We start from the raw sequence: 19,527 nt of genomic DNA, 5'->3' as shown, positions 1-19,527 counted from the left end.
TTTATGCCACGGGGGTTAAAAAACATTGACATTCAGACAAGGTTAAATGCAATGGTAATATGCTGTACCATGCAAGGGATTCATGCAATAAAGTGTTATAGTCCTAAAGATAATTTGGAATAGTAGCATGATTTATGGCATTCTGTCGTCGGGTTATCCAAAAGAGCATCTGGCTAGAGGCCCTTCAATGAAACCGGTTTACACGCCTTCCCGTTGCACCACACTTGTGACGTATGACGGTGTGTACATGTCTGCATGCGATGGTCTTCTTAAATACGTTGGATTTCAGTGACGTTTGGGCCTGCTGGATGGTCCAACATGAGGTGGAATATCAGTACGGCCGCTTTGACAGGTCACACGATTGAAACCTTTTTTTCTGTTTATCAGATCAGATTGTAGTGTAGGCTTTATGGGTGTAACTTTGTGAGTCCAAGCTCATGTAAAAATCCAAAAAGGATTTCCTTCGAATGAAAAGTGTTTAAATGAACCAATGCTAATACTTAAGTAGGAAATATTGATAGATCTACAAACTGCCCTTTTGTACTCGGCATTGTGGTATCATATTTAAAGCGTTCACGTGATAAAAAATATAATGTATGTCGCCTTTAAAGGTAGATACGCGTTTGGTCACACATTAAAAGCACAGCAACTATTCCCCTTTGGTAATATTTCAGTTCCGGAAAATGGGTCGAACTTCAAGGAAGCAGCGAGTCTCCTTTCCACGCTGACGGCCGGATGGGGAGGCGATGGGGGAGTGGATCGTGCAGCTGTGGGAGGAGACGGTTTCAGGGTTGTTTGTAGTTAGTTGCGTGCGTCACGCCGGGAGCTGGAGACCAGGGACATGGTCTGAATGGCTGTCTCCTCGGTCAATGGAAGAAGTTCGCACGCACCGAACAGCAGGTAGGCCAACACCATCCATGTCGGATCACCTTGGGCTGAAAGAGAAAATGATGCATTCAGTTCATTGAGGGTCGGGGTTGAAACACTTTGGCTTTGAAACGCGTTGTTTTGGGGGTTTGGTCAGCTTGTAACGTGTTGAGTTGAAATCGGATTTTTGAAGAAATAAATTCCATTTATCGCTTGTTGCTCACTTTGATTTTACTGGTATATTTACTAGAAATGTACGCCGCACACCCTTTGAGTATTTGTGCCTTTATTTAACGCTAATAGAAATGTTTCTACTAAAGACAACATCTTTACGTGACATGTTACCAGCGTTTATGTCACTGTAAGTTCATTAAGTTGGTCGCTTAACATTTAACGATTTTTTTCATTTGAGCCACTGCCTTTGCTCAATTATAATAAACCCCTTAATGCTCTGTAGATGGGTTTAAAGCTTTGAGTAAGAACACCGTTTGTGTTTTGGTGCTCTGCGGTGTTTGCGTCAAAGCCAGAAGAACCGGTTTATTGACTTATCACGGGATTCAAATCCACGAGGGCCAATCAACACGGCTCCGTGTTTCCATAATGTGCATCAGTTCATCTCACAGCTCCCAGCATGTCGGAGGAATGCAGGTATTTCCCACAGGCCAAATATCACCCTGCAGCGTTTGCATCATCACCTGAAATCACAACGTCCTGAGCGGTTGCCCCCGCAACGCTTGAGGGTTAAATCCCCACCATTGTGTTGTGTGTGTCTGTGAGTTGTGTTAAACATGAAGGTCTCCGGGGGGGGGGGGGGGGGGGTGCATCCCCATGTGTGGACTGCGCTGCTCCCTCCGCGATCATTTACCTCACACCGATGTGTACAAACAACTGGTGCACTGTTGTGCTTGGCCTCGTTTGCAGCTCAGCGGCCTCTTGTCACAGTTTTCCTTTTTTTTTTCTTTGTTAAGAGAACTGAAGTCACAGGGGAGGCGTCATCTGCGCAGACTGGGCTCAAACCTCAGCCTGGCTCAAGCAACAAGAGGTGACAGATCGCCGCCTGGTTCCCAGGATTATTCCGACGCCCCCAGCCCCACCCCCATTTCATTCCTTTTTATCAAGAAGCATTAATGGATATTGATGAGGTCCGGATTTATTTTGGGATTGGTAATCCAGGGACCCCCGAGGGGACTCTCCAGATGGCCCAGATCAAGGAATTCATTCTGATTATGCAGCATGTCCTGACTAAATAGTATATCATTCCTGTCGTATGGTGTAAATATATTGAGTTTACATTGATCGATGTTTGCATAATATGGACTTTATTTTTTACATATCTCTCAATATTTGATTCCGGTCATGCATAAACCCTCTTCCTTTTACAAAAGGTCAATCCCACTGAAGAGTGGAGAGTTTCATCTCTCCGAGAGGGAGACACAGACGGATGTGTCCCATTAATCATTCGATGGCCAAGATATCTCTCCCTCGGACCTTCATCTTCATCTCTGTAGTCCTCGTGAAACAACGGGACAAACTCGTGCTTTCTGTTCCGCAGGGTTTCTGTTGTCAAGTTTTACAGCTGGTCGGTGTTTGTCATGTTGTGTTATCATAACACGGAGCCTTGTATGGTGCTGTCAGGGACTGATTTATGTTCCTTGGCCCCAGTGAGCCTCTCAGATCCTCGCTTAACATTTGCTCAGCAGGCCTTTAATGTTTCCTGTTGTGAGATGAAAGCCACACTACGTAACGGCTCACTGTAAGTCCAGCTCTGCTTACATAGGTCCGGCTCGCGCTGGAGGACACAAGTCAATTGCTCTCACCAAAAAAAACAAAAACAAAGTCAAACACAGATGAGGTTGAGAAATTGCATTGTGGCTTGTTGAATGCAGGGATGTTTGATTGCATGAATCATCCACTGATTTCTGTGCCTCTGTTAGTAGAAGTGAAGCCCATTCATTGGCTGGGATTTTGCATGGACAGATTGTATCTGGTATGGTTAAAAAAAAAATAAAAAAAAGTCAGGTCACCAATGATGCTCTTTGGTTCTCCTGTTGTCTTTGACCTGTACGGGTGGGGATCACCATTTGATTCCTAGGTGTTAACATCTGTTAAGTCAATTTAGAATGAAGCTTCTGAGCATACTGTACTGTGCAAACATGCTTGAAAAGAGGATTTGGGTTGGGCCGCTGTGCATTGCATTGATTCTGGACTTTGTGCTGTTAGACATACAGTGTGTTGCATTCACATTGTGTTTTCAGGAGAGGGAGTGTTTGATTTTCAAAGACAGAAAGCACAATTCCCTTCTGAGGAAGTTACAGACAAAGAATAGACAAAGCTCAGAATGTCCATCGTGGAATCACCAAAATGACTTGTGTGGAGACAAGTTGTGTAGTTTGTCGGATGTTTTTTTTCTAAAGCGTCTAATAATCTTGTTTTGTGGGTGTTTTTTCTTCTTATTACACTGTTTGACAATATTGCCAAGAGCTAGTTTCATCTCAACAAACAATCCCAAACTACAATAATATTTACACCATGGTGATCCCCACATTTAAGAAGCCTCCAACCAGAAAATAATGTGCCTTTTTCTAAATGACTTAAACAATTGCTTCTGAAGCTTGTTGCTGGATCATTTTGAAAAAAATGAATCCGCTATTTCTTTCAGTCAGTATAAAATACCATTGCTGCTCCACACAGGCATCTGTGCATAAAACTGGTTGCTAAGTGGCAGTTTATTGAAATCACCTCTCAGCCCTCACTCCCCCCCCTGACTCTGGGGCTCTTCCCTCCCTCCGTCCACTGACGCTCCCCCTCCTCTGCTCCATCAGAACCAGGCATGGCTGGAAAGCCATTCCGGGCCACCTTCATCTGGAGCAGCATCATCTCCAATCTCCAGAGTCGCGTGGAGGTCAAGCGCCGGCGCCACAACCTCAAGCCCTACCACGACTGCTTCCTGGGCTCGGAGGCGGTGGACGTGGTGCTGACGCACATCACCATGAACCGTTTCTTTGGCGACGAGGCGGTGCCCCGTATCAAGGCCGTCCGTCTCTGCCAGGCCCTGATGGACTCGAGGGTGTTCGAGCCCGTCGGCGTCAAAGTGTTTTACAAGGAGAAGAAGCCCGCCGCGTTCGAGGACAGCAGTTGCAGTTTGTACAGGTTCCTGAGCGCGACGCCCGGCTCTTCGTCGTCGCTGGCCAACGCCAACTCCTCAAGCACCATCGAGAGCGGCTTCCACGGGCCGAGCATGCACAGGAACAAGAACGACCTCAGTTCGTCACATGAAAGGTGCGGACCCGTTTCACAACATCTTCCCGACCTTGAATTAGATTAGCTTTGTTCTCCCTCCACCAGAGTTAATCCCAAATCCAGCGTGGCTTTAGACGGTGTCTCTGAAAACTAGTCAGGCATGAATGGAGGCTCTTGAAGTCCCATCGTGCAGTTATGTGCCGGTAACCTGCTCATTTCCACTGCCAAAGGCATGACATTTACATTCATTCTCAGCCTGAAAGCAAATTAAGTTGTAAAGGGGCAATTTGTGTTGCTGTGAGAGTGAAAGCTTCAGACTGGACCAGAGATCAGGCCAACAGAATTAAGGATGAAATATATCAGTGGAGCCCAAACCGTTTGAATTAGACTTTTTTATTTGCAGCATTATATAAGTCAAAATTTGCTAGGAATAGTGTAAAGAAAAAGAAAAAGACTTATCCTATTGTTTTTGGAAAATGAGCATGACCCGGAATCAAAAGAACACTAAATTGTGACTGAATCACAGCTGCTAGAAACGATGCAACGATGACGCCAGCAATGACTAAATACTTGTCACTAACTGCCGTTGTTACCTGCCTCTTCAGACAAGACGTGCTGAGCTACTCCAACCATTCCCCTGTGAAAACAGACCGATCCCTGGAGGACGTGCTAGGAAACCTCAACCTGAGCGCCTCCATCACCCCTCAAATGATCAACCTCGGCCTCTCCCAAGAGCGTAGGTCGTCCTCTTCGTGCAGCAGATGCTTAGTCACACTATGTGTCTGTGCACATGTGACCCTTATGGCTTTTAACGCTGTGTCTTCACAGTCGTGGATGAGGTGTGGCACCAGCAGGCTGTGTTCAGACTGTTGCAGCTCATAGAGCTCCCCCTGTTGGAGAAGCTGTTGGAGGGTAGAGACACGTCGCAGCCTCCCCTTCATGGCATGGACAGTGACCCGGACCTGTTGTATACATCAAGCTACTTAGACCGGGAGGTCCTCAAGGCCTTCAGTGAAGCACAGTAAGTCCTCCTATTTCATATTTTATATTCAAAAACTAAAAGCGTGTGTGTGTAGTTTACTGAAGCCTGTTATTGAAATACCACACTGGATAGGCAGTCGCCTCCACCCAGAATGTACACTTGAAGGTACGCGTAACCAATTGGATCACTTTAATTGCAATACTTGTTCATGGTATAATACAATAAATATGTTCATGTAATTTATTATTAGCTACTAATGAAAATATCAAAGATGTTAGATAATACTGTAAAGTTAAATTTTTTTATAGTGGGCCTTTATTTTATTTTTCTATTATGGCAAAAGAAATGTAGACGATAAACTATCACTTGTCTTAATACATCAATAATAAAGATCCATTGATATATGCATGGTGCATTTACATTTGGTACATTTCTATAATGTGATGTTGCTTTGTCTTATTCATTAAAAGATCCGACTATTCATAAAAACCTTGGTGCCTGCAAATGACCCAATGGATGCTCACTGGAAGCAGTAGACTAAATCTAAATCAAACTCTTTTCACTTGCTTTTTCCATCTCCCTGTTGACCGACCTGTGGGCTGTGGGTAAAAATCCCTTCTCCCTCCCCTCAGGGCTGACGAGTGGATGTCCGGAGCAGTGGACTGTCTAGAGTTTCTGCCCGATGAGCGGGTGGTGGAGGTGAGCCGAGGTTTGGCAGGATGCGCCGATGACCTTCCCCGGTGTAAGAGTCTGCTCTATGACATCCTGGCACAGCATTACGGACACAGCCAACAGCCCCCTCTGCTCAGCAATCACATCTTCGACATCCACACTGGCATCTCGGAGCTACTCGGTGAGATCTCTTTGTTTTCAGGAGGGATGAAGGGGCTTTTATGGTGATGCTCAAATCCACGTTTGCTCCCTGTGCCGTTTCAACCGCAAGGGCTGATTTTTTTTTCTTTTTCTTTTTCTTTTTTTTTATTTTTTTTAAAGCTCAGCGTTTTCATCCTGCTTTTTTCCCCTCTGTGTGTTTTCAGTGAACGGCAAGCAAGAGCAAGCTTTAGAGTCCCTGCAGCTGAGCCTGAAGCTGCAGGACCCTCGCAGCAGGGAGGAGCTACGCAGGCTCCTGAGATTCATGGCCGCTGCAGCCAAACCACAGGAGGTCAAGCTGCACAAAGAGGCGAGTTCATGTCCACCTCCTGCGTGAGTCCATACGTGCGTGTGTATGGTCTTTTTTTTTTTTAACTCGAATTGATTCTCTGTCAGATTGAGAACCGAATGGCGGTGAAACGGTCGTTCTCAAGCGCCATCGTCTACAGCAAACGGCTCTCTAAAGGAAAGGTGGACCTGATGGTTCTGTTCATGATGGATAACCATGGCGATCTCTTCAAAGTGAGTGTTAGTAGGCTGTCCGGCTGCCAGTGCGTGTACGTGTGTGACCGCCGTTAATGGAGGGATGTAACTAGGGATATCTCTGTATCTGCAAAATGCCGTTGTAGACGAAATGAAAGAAGGATTTTAAACCAGATATTACTTTGAGCATAATTCAGAAATCAAGTGTCTGATTGTGTCAGATCACAGACAGATGCGAGCTAATAAATATAATAATTCTACGTATTCTTTCCACCAGATACCAGTTTCATTGCACAAGATGGTCAGTGACAGAATAATGAATATTGTGAAAGGGAAGGATCCAGATGTGATAACAGGTTTGCACATTTCCATTCATATATTCCTCCTACACATTCAGCTGTTCGGCAGCTCTTTGTTTGACCAAAGAACACTTTCCCTTTGTTTCTCTGACCGCTCTGCACTGCAGGTTCAACGTACTGCTCAAGAGTGAGCTCCAAGGCGTACTCCGAAAATGCAGAACAAACTACAAAAGAGGAACTTTGGTCTTTACTCCGGAGCGTCCATGAGAACCCAAAACTCTCAAATAAAGAGAAGAGACGGTTGCTGGGACAGTTTTATAAAGGCCACCCAGAGCTTTTTGTTCAGTACTTTGGAAATAGATTGTCAAGTATGAATGTGTTGCTGAAGTGATGCTCATCGGTGTGAAAATGCATGTGTGATAATGTAAAGAGGGCTGGATTTAAAAACAAAAGCTAATAGGATGTGAAGATGTGCAGTGTAGAACGTGGATTATCTCTAGGAAAATAGTTTTGACTACTGAAAACAAATGTGAATTTTAACTGTGGATTATTAGGCATTTTCTTTGGTGCGGGACACTAACAAGAAATGTCCTTGTCTGTTCTAATGTATACGTTACTTTCCCAGTATGACTAAATGAACCAAGTATTCCTGGGAGTATTTTTGTTGTTGTTGTTGAATGTTTTCTCACTGCAACGTGTCTTAGTATGAATGTGCATTTATCACACTAGAGCCATGTCTTGAGGGACCCTCAAATGTAAATTGGAACCTGGAAATCTGAAAGTCTGACAGTCAGAGGCATTCAGGAGAATTTGTCCTCTGGGTTTTTCTTTTTGTTGCAACCTTTTAGCAAAACAGATGTTAGGTTTTAACACTAGCTACGTTCTAGTGGTCTAGTGGTTCTGTTTCCAATACGTTTTATGTATTCCGTCTAATCAGCCAAGGAAATACATTTCAGATTTCCAGGTGACAAAAGCATTCAGATTTAACCACTCGCATCTTTTTATTTGGGCAAATCTTAATAAAATTCATCTGAAATTGTTAAACATTCATACATGTACATTGTCCTTTTTTAAAAGACAAAATGTGTTTAATCTGGGGCATCATTAGGCTTCATGCAATTTATTCCTATAACACCAATCATTTTCCCTTTAGATACGGTGTACAATTCTTTGTCCTTTCTTACAGGACCCACATATTGCACATGACAATTATGCAATCTAAAGCTGGTTTATATCATTGAGCCTCCAATTTAGTACATTTACAAACTTGTTTTTATTAAATACCATTTTTGGTAGCAATCAAACAAGTAGGTTGGAGGAACTTTAACCTTGAGTTCTGTTTTGATAATAGGCCCGTATAGTCATTATTTACATCAGGCGCTTGGTTGTCAACAAGTTAAAAAATCTCAGCAATTCAAAGAAAAGTGGTTTCTTTTCCAAGAACTTGAAATTTGTTTATTTTTGGTGGTGGCGGATGTTATTTGTGCCTTTGATGGTTGAAAGCGAAATGACGAAACCCTTGGAAAGGGCCAAAAAAAGCAAATTACTTTGATAGTAACCCCTGGTTGGTGGACTAACAGTTTTAAAAAGTCAAATTATTCAAGGTCATTCAGAAGCTATTGAATAGAAAGACTCAAAGTAAGGCCATTATTAAACATTTAGGTTGCTTTAGTTTCAAAGAGCATTTGAGAAATGTTCCAAATGGTGCAGATTTCAAAGAAGCCTTTAGCCTTAATTGTGTGGCCGTGCTGGGCCGACCAGTAATGATGTAATCATGCCAATGGGAAAATAAGCAGCTGGCTTGCATTGAAACACCTTCAATGTGCAAGTCATTTCTACCGAACTGTCCAGATAATGTCAGCTAATATTGATATTAGTTGAAGCTGAAAGAACGGAATAACCCCAATTAAAGAGAGGATGTTTAAAAGCTATCCAGCCCTTATGTAGAACAGATAAATATAACCACATTAACCTTGTGATAATTATGAGGCCCGTCATAGAGGTAAGAGTCTTATCAATAAAAAGTCTTCATAAAAGACAGCTACAGAGAAAGACAGCAATGAAGCGGAACAGTTGAGTCAAACAAAAAAAAAATTCTGGCTGAACTTTTTTCCATTTTTATTGAAAGGAATTGTTAACTCCAGTTATCTAAAAAAAAAAAAAGAAGCTTGATTCCACTTTCCATCAACAGAACATAGTAAGCTGTGTGCGAAAGTCAACGGTTGAATTAAAAGTTTTGTACAATATAATGGTCAGTCTTTAAAAATAAAAACTGTTCAACAAAAAGAAGCCACAAGAACACCCCGGTGAACATACTGTATGCATGTCTCAGGGAGTGCGTGTGCATGTATGCTTGTCTTCTGTACAGAGATAAACGGATGTAGAATCTGTCAGACACACTCGGAAATGTGGACACCCCCCCCCCCCCCCCCCACCACCACCACCATCTTGACATCTTATGATTACATTCTCGACAGGTTAAGTGTGTGTTTTGGTTGCTTTATCGGATCCTCTTCTGTTGGCGTGAGCGATAGATGTCGTGAATGGGCGGAGCCACGGCTCCTTTGTCGTCCTCTTCGTCGGAATCTGCGTTAGGCCTCTTTAGTGACTTGGCAACAGCATGGTTCTCCATGGGTCCATTGCCCTCCCCTCCTGTGTCAGGCTGTCTGCCAGTGATAAGCTCTACAGCAGCATCAACAGCTGTGGAGAGTGGAAAAACATCAGTTTCAAACACGTTTTGCAGCTGACGAGGTACATTTCAGTGTGCATCAAAGTGTTGGTTGCATCCCCGGATGAGTCAGAGTCAAGTTTCTAGAGTGGCTGAAAAAAAGACATGGTCTGGATTCATCCAAAGAGGCAACTTACTCTCAGGAAGTGTGCATCTCCTAAAGGTTTCCATGAGCTCGTCCACTTGAACAAAGGGTCCCTGCATTGAGAAACAAACACAGGCGTTTTGCATTCCAGTGGACAACAAACCCCGCTCGTATGAGACCTATAGCACGAGGCTGCCGCTACTCACAGTGAAGCACGTAGGCGGAGGGAGCAGCTTCATTAGGACAACAGCAGCTGGGGGGACTGGGAAAACTCCACCAGGGACAGGGTGTAAACCTGGAGCTGTGGAGAGGAAGACCAGAGGCCGCATCAAGGACGGTCCATGTCACGCATTTAGTAAACGGAGGGATGGATGCCGGTGCAGAAACGTCACTGTTAAAACACGGATTCGGGAACAATAGCCAGTGGCGGAGGGGACAGCTAGGGACTACGTACGGGCCATGTGGCGCGGCTGGAAGGGGATCATCTGGTTGGTGTCAGGTTTGGGGTACTCGGGTTTGCGGTCGGCTTCGTCCTTTTGTGTCGGCGCCGAGGGCGTCACCACGGTCTCTGGGAGCAGCGCTGCCAGTTTGGCACGAGACACGTCCTGCAAAGCACGTGGTGGAAACACCATGAGTATCCTTTGAGAGAAAACGCCTGGGACTGCATGCCAAAAAAGGACTACATGCACACCTTGTATCCAAGGGCCTTGAGTTCGCTGGCAGAGCAGGGATACAGGTCCATGAACTTGTATCGGTCTACGAGCAGGGCCGTTTCCTTGCCCTCATACTCGTCCTTGAAGGCCGTGAATCGCCTGCGCTCCACTTTCAGGATACTGGCCAGGTCTCCTATGTTGCTCTCAAAAGCCAGGAACCGAGCCCAGATCTCGCTGAAGGATGAGAGAAGAAGAAAATGAGCAACAACAACAAAAAAAGCGATAATCATCGTTACGCCGGTCAAACAACTTCATCAGAACGAGACATTACCCTGACTTTTCTGGCGACAAGCTTCCTGAGGTGAGGACGCGCTCAAACAGAACCCTGGTGTTGTTGTCCTCTGGAGGAAGACAGAGTCAACAGGGTTACACGTTTATCGCCCACTACTGTGACAATGATGATGGAGACATTTATTGGAGCAGGACATTGGTATTACTTCAGTAACAGATTGCGTTGGTTTCAGATGAATGAATTGCTCGTGACGAACGCGTTTCTTACACTCTAACACATCACCTACCATTAAGATGGGAGAGGTAATCGATGTATGCCAGTATGTACTCTGGAATGTCGCCGTACTTCTTCAAACCAAGCTCAAAGATCTTGAAGGCCACAGATTTATCCTGCGGGGAAAGATGCAAATAGTTGACAAAAGAAAACAAACATATTGGAAAAAGAATTTGACTACCATTGTACGCATAATACACAAATGACTGTACGTATGCACCTTGCTGCAGTAGTATTCCATCAGTGCTGCCGTCACATACACATGGTGGCGCGTGCGTAGATCCTCGCGGGCTTTTTTGAAGATGATGCGACCCGACTTGATGCCTTCTGCCCTCCTGGCGAACTTCATGTACTGAATGTAGACTAGCGTGGGGTCGATGTCCTCGATCCCTAGCAGCTTGTTGTAGATGCTGTGGACCTTCTCGTACTTCATGCGACTCTGCGAGGGAAGCAAAAGACATTCGCCGATTAGTACCCTGCGAATCTTGGCCTTGAAATATAATTTGTGCTGCGTAAACCGCTCACTTCTTCGTAGTCTGCGAATGAAAAGTACAGCAGCATGTTCTTCTTCAGAAGCGTCCCGATGGCGCGTTCGTAGATGTTAGCTGCCTCGTCGCTAAACAGCTTGGAATTATTCATGTCCTGGACGGCAAAGCACGTAAACAGAGAGATATTTTATTTGAATGCACCAAGCAGGTCTTCAGATGTATGCCCAAAGGGGATTCCTCTCTCACCCCTTTCTCTGCCAGCAGTTTGCTGGACTGCTCCAGGTACTGTGCTGCCTCGTACCATACGTCAGGATGGTGGCCCAGCACCAGCAGGCACTGCTCATAGGCAAACATCACTGCAACACACAGCGCAGCAGCAACTTACTACCATTCAGAAAACGACCGGAGGAATTTATCTGAACTACAAGTGAGGAGAGAAACTAGGCCCTCTTGTGGCTGTATACCGACAGGTGTAGGGTAGGCAAAGTGCCACATCAATGGAACTAATGGAATCACAGCGTTTGGGGCGCACACACACAACAAGAGGAACATGAATCTAGTTGCAGCACCACATACGGTGACCACCATGAATCACCTCTCTTAGTGATGAGGGTCTGGTCTTCTGTGCGCAGCGGGTTGCTTTTCTCCCACTGGATGTACTTCTTCCACATTTCCACCTGCTGGGCTTCCTGAGGGGAGTTCTGGGGCGGTACCGAGGGTGCGTTCCTGTCCAGTCCCTTCATCACAGTCTCATACTCCTGAATAGCACAAACCGATGCAAAACAATCTGCGTACATTTACGAAGACGCGACAAAGATTCCAAAGAGGTCCATGTACATTTGTGACAGTCTCACCTTGGCCACTCTCCTGGCATTCATGTAGTCCCTACTTCGGTCCTCGATCATCTTTTTGGCCAGGTGAATATTGATTCCCTGTTGGGGAAAGAGACAAGTCAGTCCAGCACACGCACACGTGTTGAACGCTCCACATGTGCTAACAGGTCACAGGGTCACTCACCTCCTCATATTTGCTATAATCTCTCCAGAGCTGCTCGATGTTGATCATTGGGTTGACGCAGCCTCTCTGGTAGACCCTCCGTACCGCAGTGATCCGTTGGTTCTCTGCGTATGAGCCCACTGCTTCACTGATGGAGGGCAGAAGAACGTTAAGAGTTGGCTAACAAAGTCTATAAAGTCACTACAGAATGTAAGCACTTACACTCCTTTGAGGAAGTTGATGTAGTCCACCCAGATCTAAGAGAGAGGGTGCAGAACTATTAGACAACAGCAGTATAAGTAGAGACATATACACACAGGGACCACAAAATAGCTTAGATCTGTGTACCTGATAAGACATAATTTCCATGCCAATTTTATCGAGGGCAAAGTCATATGCCTGTGCCATCTTCTCTCTGAGGGTACAAAATGTATTGATTCATGAGTATGTTCAGGAGCGCAGCAGTATGTCGGCAAACTGATCACTCAGAGCAGCAACGTCTCTTACTTGTAGCTGGGCAGCTTTCCTTTGGTCTCTCGAACATATGAGAGGTAACATTTCCACAGGTCGATGTGCAACACCTTCATCAGGCATCTCTGAAACAACTAAAGGGGGAAAGATAGAAGAGGAAGTGACTGGAATAGAGACACACACTATTGCATGTACAACTGGCTTAAATGCTTTAAAAAAAGGAAGCTGGGGGGGGAGTAGGGGGGGCACTTTAGCTTCATTAGACAGGCCTCAGATGTGCCCTACATATAAGAGAGCTCCTCCAAACTCAAATACTGCACCTCAAAGTGCTCTTAGTGTGACATGAACATGACTCAAATAACCTACTTTTGTCTTGTGAAGTGAAAACAACGAATCAGTAGCAAACCAATGCAGAAGTAAATGTTTTTTAAATAAATAAAAATCATGGAAATCGTTTCTACAAAGAGAAAACAATGGTTATTATTTTTTACCTATCATACAGTCATGGTAGTTTTAACTAGTGGGCACAATTTCATTTCTATCGTAACAAGCTAAAACATAAGGGAAATCATCACTTCAAAAGGCACTCGTTTTCCCATCATTCTTTTTGAGTATGTGTTTGCACCTTGATTTTAATTGATACTATTATAGTGTGAATCAATGCTGCTGTGGAAATCACCAAAACCTTTAAAGTATTTACCAAGTAGACTCATTAGAAACACTGTGATGACCTTTCCCGATAGTATGAAACACACACTGATCGGGTTTAAGGACTGTGATGGACACTTACCTTTTCTACCTTGTCATAGTTTTTAGCCTTGATCTGTAAATCAGAGTGTAAATGCAACGTTAATTCAAAATGATCCTCTACTTTCATGGCTCACAGTAAACATGCATTCATGCAATTGTGATCACTCAGACACACACACACACACCCACCCACACAAAGGACCTTTGAGATCAACAAAGTGAAATTCACACAATGAGAAACTTTAAAAAGGGGTTTATTTTCTTTGTAGATTTCACCACATGAAGTGGTTACAGAGCATGCTAAGCCGCAGTTTGATTGATAGCCTGCTCCCCTCACTCCCACTATTTATACACCTTTATTTATACACCGTTTTTATGACACACATGTAAGAAAAATAAATAAATCCAGAGATAGTTTGAACATGCATATTTTGAATCTCAATTTTGATGCTGCTTTTTCATTAGTATGATATTTCCAAAAAATTCACTGCTTTAGGTGTACACGTTTTGTTGGTAAGCACTGTACAAAAGTGTTAGCACACCATACTGTAATGTCTACTAAGTCAAAAGGATGGATTCAACGTGCCTGAAAAGGACACAAAAGAATGGTTGTTGTTGTTGATAAATTTCGACATGGCACTAAGAAATTACAGTGGTAGTTTTACAGAATCCTTCTGTATTCACACAACCTTAAAGTCTCCTGCTGAAACAAAATGAAACATCCATTGATCTTGCGGTGTCCTGCGACCTCGTGGTTGAGTCTTTTAAAAGGAAAATGCAACATTCAACTTCTGAAGATGTTTTTAGTAATTATGCAACTAATAATTAAAGCAAGGCAAAATTATAAAGTGTTGAATGCATGCAGCTAACTTAATTTATCATTAAACACATGGGTGAAAAAAAACCTTTAACTTTAACATAAAACCCATATGAAAGAGGATTTCAAAAACGAGTTCTGGCAAGGATGGACTTTTGTTAAAATATGCGGCAAACGCTAACTGCAGCATACGATGCCTTCAGGGTAATTCCCCCAAAACAGACTGACCTACATATCCTATCCCAGGCACTGCCACTGCACATTTCGCTATAACCTCATTAAAAACAGACAAGGCAAATGTGAATTGCTAAAAGAACTAGAGAGAGGAGGGGTGTAGTGTAGTGAACATGCATCTACTTTGTTTATTTTTACCCAAGAAATCAGTCATTTCACCTGTAAAATATCGCCTCAGAGGAACGACCTGGAAATACATTGAGCTTTCTTAGGAAAACAAACCCAGAGCATTACCCAATGCACAGTTAAAACCATTTAATAGTCAGATGTGGTCTTCCAAAATCAATGATTTTTTAGCCTTAGCAGCAATTTCTGCCAATCCTAGATGTGTATCTGTGTGCTGGCCTGAAATAGATCAGGTACCTAGTGTGCAGGACTTCCACTGTAATAACTGACTACAGATCTTTCTAAAAGCTCCCCCTGCAGGGACACGACTACGAAACCAGTGGCTGCTTTCTGGGCCGGTCTTAAGTGCCTGGTTACATCATCTACCAAAAAATATACCACACACCCAAGTGACCCCATCAGCACACATTGGCGTACTAGACCGCAAAGTACTGGGCTTTTGTTCCCCTGCCTACTAAATTGCAATTAAGTGAAATTGTGGCCCAAATGGCCATTTAAGAGCTACAGAAACGTATGCGGCACAACACTGCAAACACAAGCAATTACAACAACGCATTATTTATTATTCATTCATGAAAAGATGAATAGAACTGAAGTCATCCGAGTTATGCAAGTTTGTGTTTACGTTTTTCCCATAAGATACAGCTTTGAATGGTTATAGTGCCCACGGCACTATAAAAAGTCAACAATGACGTGCCTGGTGTGTAACTATTACTGACCAGTTCTATGTAACATTTCAAGAGAGACAGAATCTCCAACAAGAGACACAACCCTAACCCTGTAAAATGGGACTACGGAGTAAAGGAGAACTCCACTCTAACAGGTTGGGTGAAGCTTTGAGGTTGTCCACCATTGGTGAATAAAATGTGTAGTTCTAACAGGGAGGACTGGGGGGTCGCTATTCCACATACTTACCAAATACATACTTAAACTAACTGCGATGTGCCATGGCAGTGCTGGGAAGGTGGGTTGTGTTTTGGTCCTAATATGTACATGAAGAAAGGAAGGACAGGTACATTTACATGTATTGTATTTCAAGGGAATGGGATGATCTGTAGTGTTGTTATGGAGTCTACAGGCCTCACGTCTCAATTAAACTGACCAAGTCACTTAGGAGCCAAATCTTCATATATCCATAATTTGCCATTTTTTAAATCAACGGACTTGATTCTATAATGTGGCTTCAACAACCAAGTGCAAATATCTGGTGCTTTGCACTCTCCTGATACTTGAGGTAACTACCCACCCCCTGCCAACTATTGGTTAAAAAACGTAAATTACTGGCAGGTTTCAAACTAACAAGTATCGAATATCTAACTTCTAATGTGAACTTCCCAGTCAAGAAATTGATATCTTAATCTAATCAAATCTGGTTTCCTGCATATGCTCTAAGATGCACAAATAAAACGCCCTCTGCTGTACTAACTGCTTTTGTTCTCTGTTGCCGCCTGTCAACTTTGCTAAAGGGGAACCGATGCTTGAGGCGTGGAGCGCGTCGCTGATGCTTTTACTGGCACAAAGTGCATTTTGTGTCATCTGGGACCTGGACTACGTTAGCAAAAGGTCTCTTCCTGAAAAGCCTCGTCCAGTCAGAGAAAGGCAGCCATGTGCTCCTTTATTCCATTTCACCACTCGTATGTCCATTTCATTAAATGTATAACCCTCTCTGGCGGAGTAATCCTGGTGGATGGCCGCCGCGATCCAGGATACGGGGGATAGAATCGGCAGCTTCTTCTAGGGGAGCAACCCCACAACAAACCACAACGTCTACAACCTCAACATACAGCCACACTCCATTCACAGCAAGGAGCTAATCATTATCCCGCACTACACACTGGACTTTAAACCCTGACACCAACTAATGCTGTGAAACGTTGTAGAGGTGGCTGGCATTCACAAATGCACTTCACCATGTTAGCATAAGTTATTATGGGCATGGGAACATGAATCATCCCGTCAGTTGCTCATCGCATAACCGCAAAGCCTGTTGATTGAATCACAGGAAATGGGTCACTGGTTGTGGAGTCAGGAGCGGGGAGACAAGAATGGGCCACACAATCAAAATATTGGTTTATAATATTACCCGAAAGAAATGACACAGGAGGCAATAAATTGACACGACAAGTGAATAAAAGGCTAATGCACTCCAATACCATTAAAATAGTTTTAATATTGTTGCAGACCAAACATGCAACAAATGCACTTTACCCCATTTAAATATGATGTAGAGAATATGTATTGTTTAAATCCTATGAACAATTTGCTGGAAAAGAAATGGTTAGAGCTAATTACCTCTTTATTTGAGTTTAAAGGCACAATTCCTAATGGTCTAGCTATGGCCAGTTCATCACATTTAATATTGTAAGATAATCATATATTTATACATTACTCTTGACTGTCAATAAACTTGAGTCAACAGCTGCGACCAAAAAAAAGATAGTTGGGCCTTGAGACTCAAAACAAGAATTGTGACTTTAAGCTCAATGGAAGAACGGGACATTTTGTGTGAAAATCACATTGTTGATCATGTTAAAAATCCCCAGCCATGCACACTAAAGAAAAGAAAAGTGTATTAACCTCGGCTTCAATGAAAAGTTTCCAGAATCTGCCAGAACTTGGGAACTGCGTGACAAGGCGCTCATATGTCTTCCTTGCTTTATCTATGGGTTGGTTCTAAAAAAGGAGAATGCATTAACGTTCCACACTATGAAAAGCAGTCACATGGGAGTAAAAGATGAAGTACGTTGGCTTTTAACAATCTGCAACCCCGCAATAACCCCACCCGCATTCCCAATTGGTTCATCCCCAGGAATACAACTCTGTGTCACTAAACCTGTGCTTCTCGAATCAGAATGCTCCATGCGTCAAGGTCATATGGGTTTTCTTCCAACTTCTTCTCTGCCTTCTTCACCTTCTCCGGAATATACTCTGCTGCTGCCTGAAAGACAACACAAGGCACAGGAAAACACGGTTAAGTTGCTGCACAGTCTTGCAATGCTGGGGGTAAAGTGAGACTCAAGTGTGTGTGTGTATAGGATCAACTAAAAACACTAAATATAGGAGTGTCTTTATCAGAGATACGGTTAGTTCTATAAAATCAGGGCGCTCCATTATTGGCCCCGCCCCTGCGGCGTGTGGAATGAATAAAAACCTCGCGGTTACTTCTGGGGCCACTTAAAACCAAGGAAAGCGTTTCCCCCTCCAACAGCTAACTAGTAAATGATGTGAGCGGCTAGTCGTGCTGAGCAGCAAACACAGCACAGCGAAAACGTCCAAATGTGCCACTAACGTTAACCAGGAAGGGGACTAGTTAATCAATAGTGCAAAGCGGCGTTGAGCTAACATTACTAGCGCGCTAACATCAGACAATAAGTAGCGACATGGCTACAAACGGACGGCCAACATGGCGTGCTAAAAGCTGGAATTTTAGCACAACACGTTGCCGCCCTTGTGTAATATTCGCCAATATCGACGTAACGTAAACGGGTAACACGAAGCATAAGCGCGAACAGTTTATATGAGAACGTTGTCGACGAAGAACAAACAAGCAAGCTAATTTAACGTTACATTCTAGCGAAAGGTTTAGCTTTCCACTCGTATGAACTGCAAGTAACGGTAGCTAGGTTACCTGGTCGGCTGCTCCCTCGGTGGTCATGTTTGGAGTAATCAACGTAAGAAATGCTGTACCGGCTGGAATAACGTTAAAATAATAACGTGACGGCAACCTTAAAAACGACTAAACGATCCGCATAACTTCTAGGTGTCGATCACATTGCCTTCAAGCAACTAGCTGCTGGACTGCTGGCCGATATCTCAAAATGGCGTGAAACTTCTGTTCCGCTGTGGTAGCTGCTGGAGCAGCAACAACAATAGTACTTCCGGCGGAAATTCTTTAACAAAATAAAACTCCAAGGTCCACAATATATGACAGGACCAAAACACATGCAACATGTGTGACTGCGCATATTAAATGTTGCAATCTAATTCAACATTACGGCACACTTTTTATGGGAGTCAGAATAAGGGAACTGTGTATTTAAGGCTATTGAGAATCCACACTTTAGGAATCACTTTGATTGCCGTAAATGAGGGTTGTATTATTATTATTATTAGTATGCATCTTTAATCGATTCCGACGAATATATATAGTGTCTTATGCATTTTACTGTTAGTCCAATCTGAAAAGCTAAAGAACATTATCGATAAACACTTCTGCTGGCCATTTTTGTATGTCGAGCACGTGCATTCAAGTGACTCATGAAACTGGAAACCAAGTTTCTCATTTCGGCCGATAGGCGGCTTCTGTAAGTGTCCATTAAACCATATGGACCTTTATATTTAATTTTGTATTACTGTATTACTGATTATTTTATGTTCTTACTATCAACCTCAAATCACTTTATTTACAAGATTACAAATAATTTAGTATTGGTAAAGGAATATCACCATTAACACAACACAGCCTTCCACAGCACAACATAATACTTGTAACCTTTCTAACCAGCAGGGGGTGACACATGACCAAAACTTCAACGAGAAGTGTGTATCTGGCCAATGATTTAAAACAGACCGGAGGAAAAGATCGTAGAGCGGCTTTCAGGATCAAAAATAAACAAGTGTTTTCCTTCTAAACAACTAAACTAGTATTGTGTATAATTTCTCGTACAGCTGTATTTGTGTGACATAAATGTATTTTTCTTTATCTAGTTAATGAGTGTGATTTTACAAATGTCTTTAAATAGGTTTGGTGGAAACATTTGTATTGAAAACAAAAAAAAACCACTCAACTAAATTAGGAAAACATGCAGCATCACTGGAGCAGTTTTGAGGTCACGGTTAATGGGGACTCCATTGATGCCCAAAGAACTTGTGC

The 19,527-nt window shown here is 43.3% G+C and overlaps 2 protein-coding genes across 3 annotated transcripts; one reads left to right on the top strand and one right to left on the bottom strand.

Moving 5' to 3' along the window:
- The first annotated feature begins 668 nt into the window (after positions 1-668).
- On the top strand, positions 669-7,849 carry depdc7a (DEP domain containing 7, paralog a). 2 transcript variants are annotated; one of them, XM_062561786.1, is made up of 10 exons: positions 669-900; positions 1,836-1,909; positions 3,690-4,146; positions 4,713-4,843; positions 4,936-5,128; positions 5,722-5,942; positions 6,127-6,269; positions 6,356-6,481; positions 6,720-6,798; positions 6,909-7,849. In XM_062561786.1, the coding sequence occupies exons 1-10, from the start codon at positions 851-853 to the stop codon at positions 7,130-7,132; spliced, it is 1,698 nt and encodes a 565-aa protein (XP_062417770.1). In that variant the 5' UTR covers positions 669-850; the 3' UTR covers positions 7,133-7,849. The 2 variants fall into 2 exon arrangements, with proteins under 2 accessions (XP_062417770.1, XP_037312660.2); XM_037456763.2 differs by lacking the exon at positions 1,836-1,909 and having other exon boundaries at positions 670-900; positions 6,909-7,848.
- Positions 7,850-8,911: 1,062 nt separating this feature from the next.
- cstf3 (cleavage stimulation factor, 3' pre-RNA, subunit 3) lies at positions 8,912-18,524 on the bottom strand. The gene is made up of 20 exons (XM_037449415.2): positions 18,283-18,524; positions 17,488-17,592; positions 17,232-17,327; positions 13,518-13,550; positions 12,764-12,861; positions 12,605-12,671; positions 12,479-12,513; positions 12,278-12,404; positions 12,115-12,192; positions 11,856-12,018; positions 11,507-11,616; positions 11,298-11,414; positions 10,993-11,211; positions 10,786-10,888; positions 10,539-10,608; positions 10,246-10,441; positions 10,009-10,159; positions 9,761-9,855; positions 9,607-9,667; positions 8,912-9,441 (listed from the first exon to the last, which is right to left on the bottom strand). Exons 1-20 carry the CDS (start codon positions 18,307-18,309, stop codon positions 9,242-9,244), a joined length of 2,151 nt encoding a protein of 716 aa, XP_037305312.2. The 5' UTR covers positions 18,310-18,524; the 3' UTR covers positions 8,912-9,241.
- Between the last annotated feature and the right edge of the window lie 1,003 nt (positions 18,525-19,527).

This window comes from Pungitius pungitius, chromosome 4 (assembly GCF_949316345.1).
Source record: "Pungitius pungitius chromosome 4, fPunPun2.1, whole genome shotgun sequence".
In the NCBI taxonomy this organism is placed as follows: Eukaryota; Metazoa; Chordata; class Actinopteri; order Perciformes; family Gasterosteidae; genus Pungitius; species Pungitius pungitius.
This window is presented reverse-complemented; position numbering and strand designations above follow the sequence as displayed.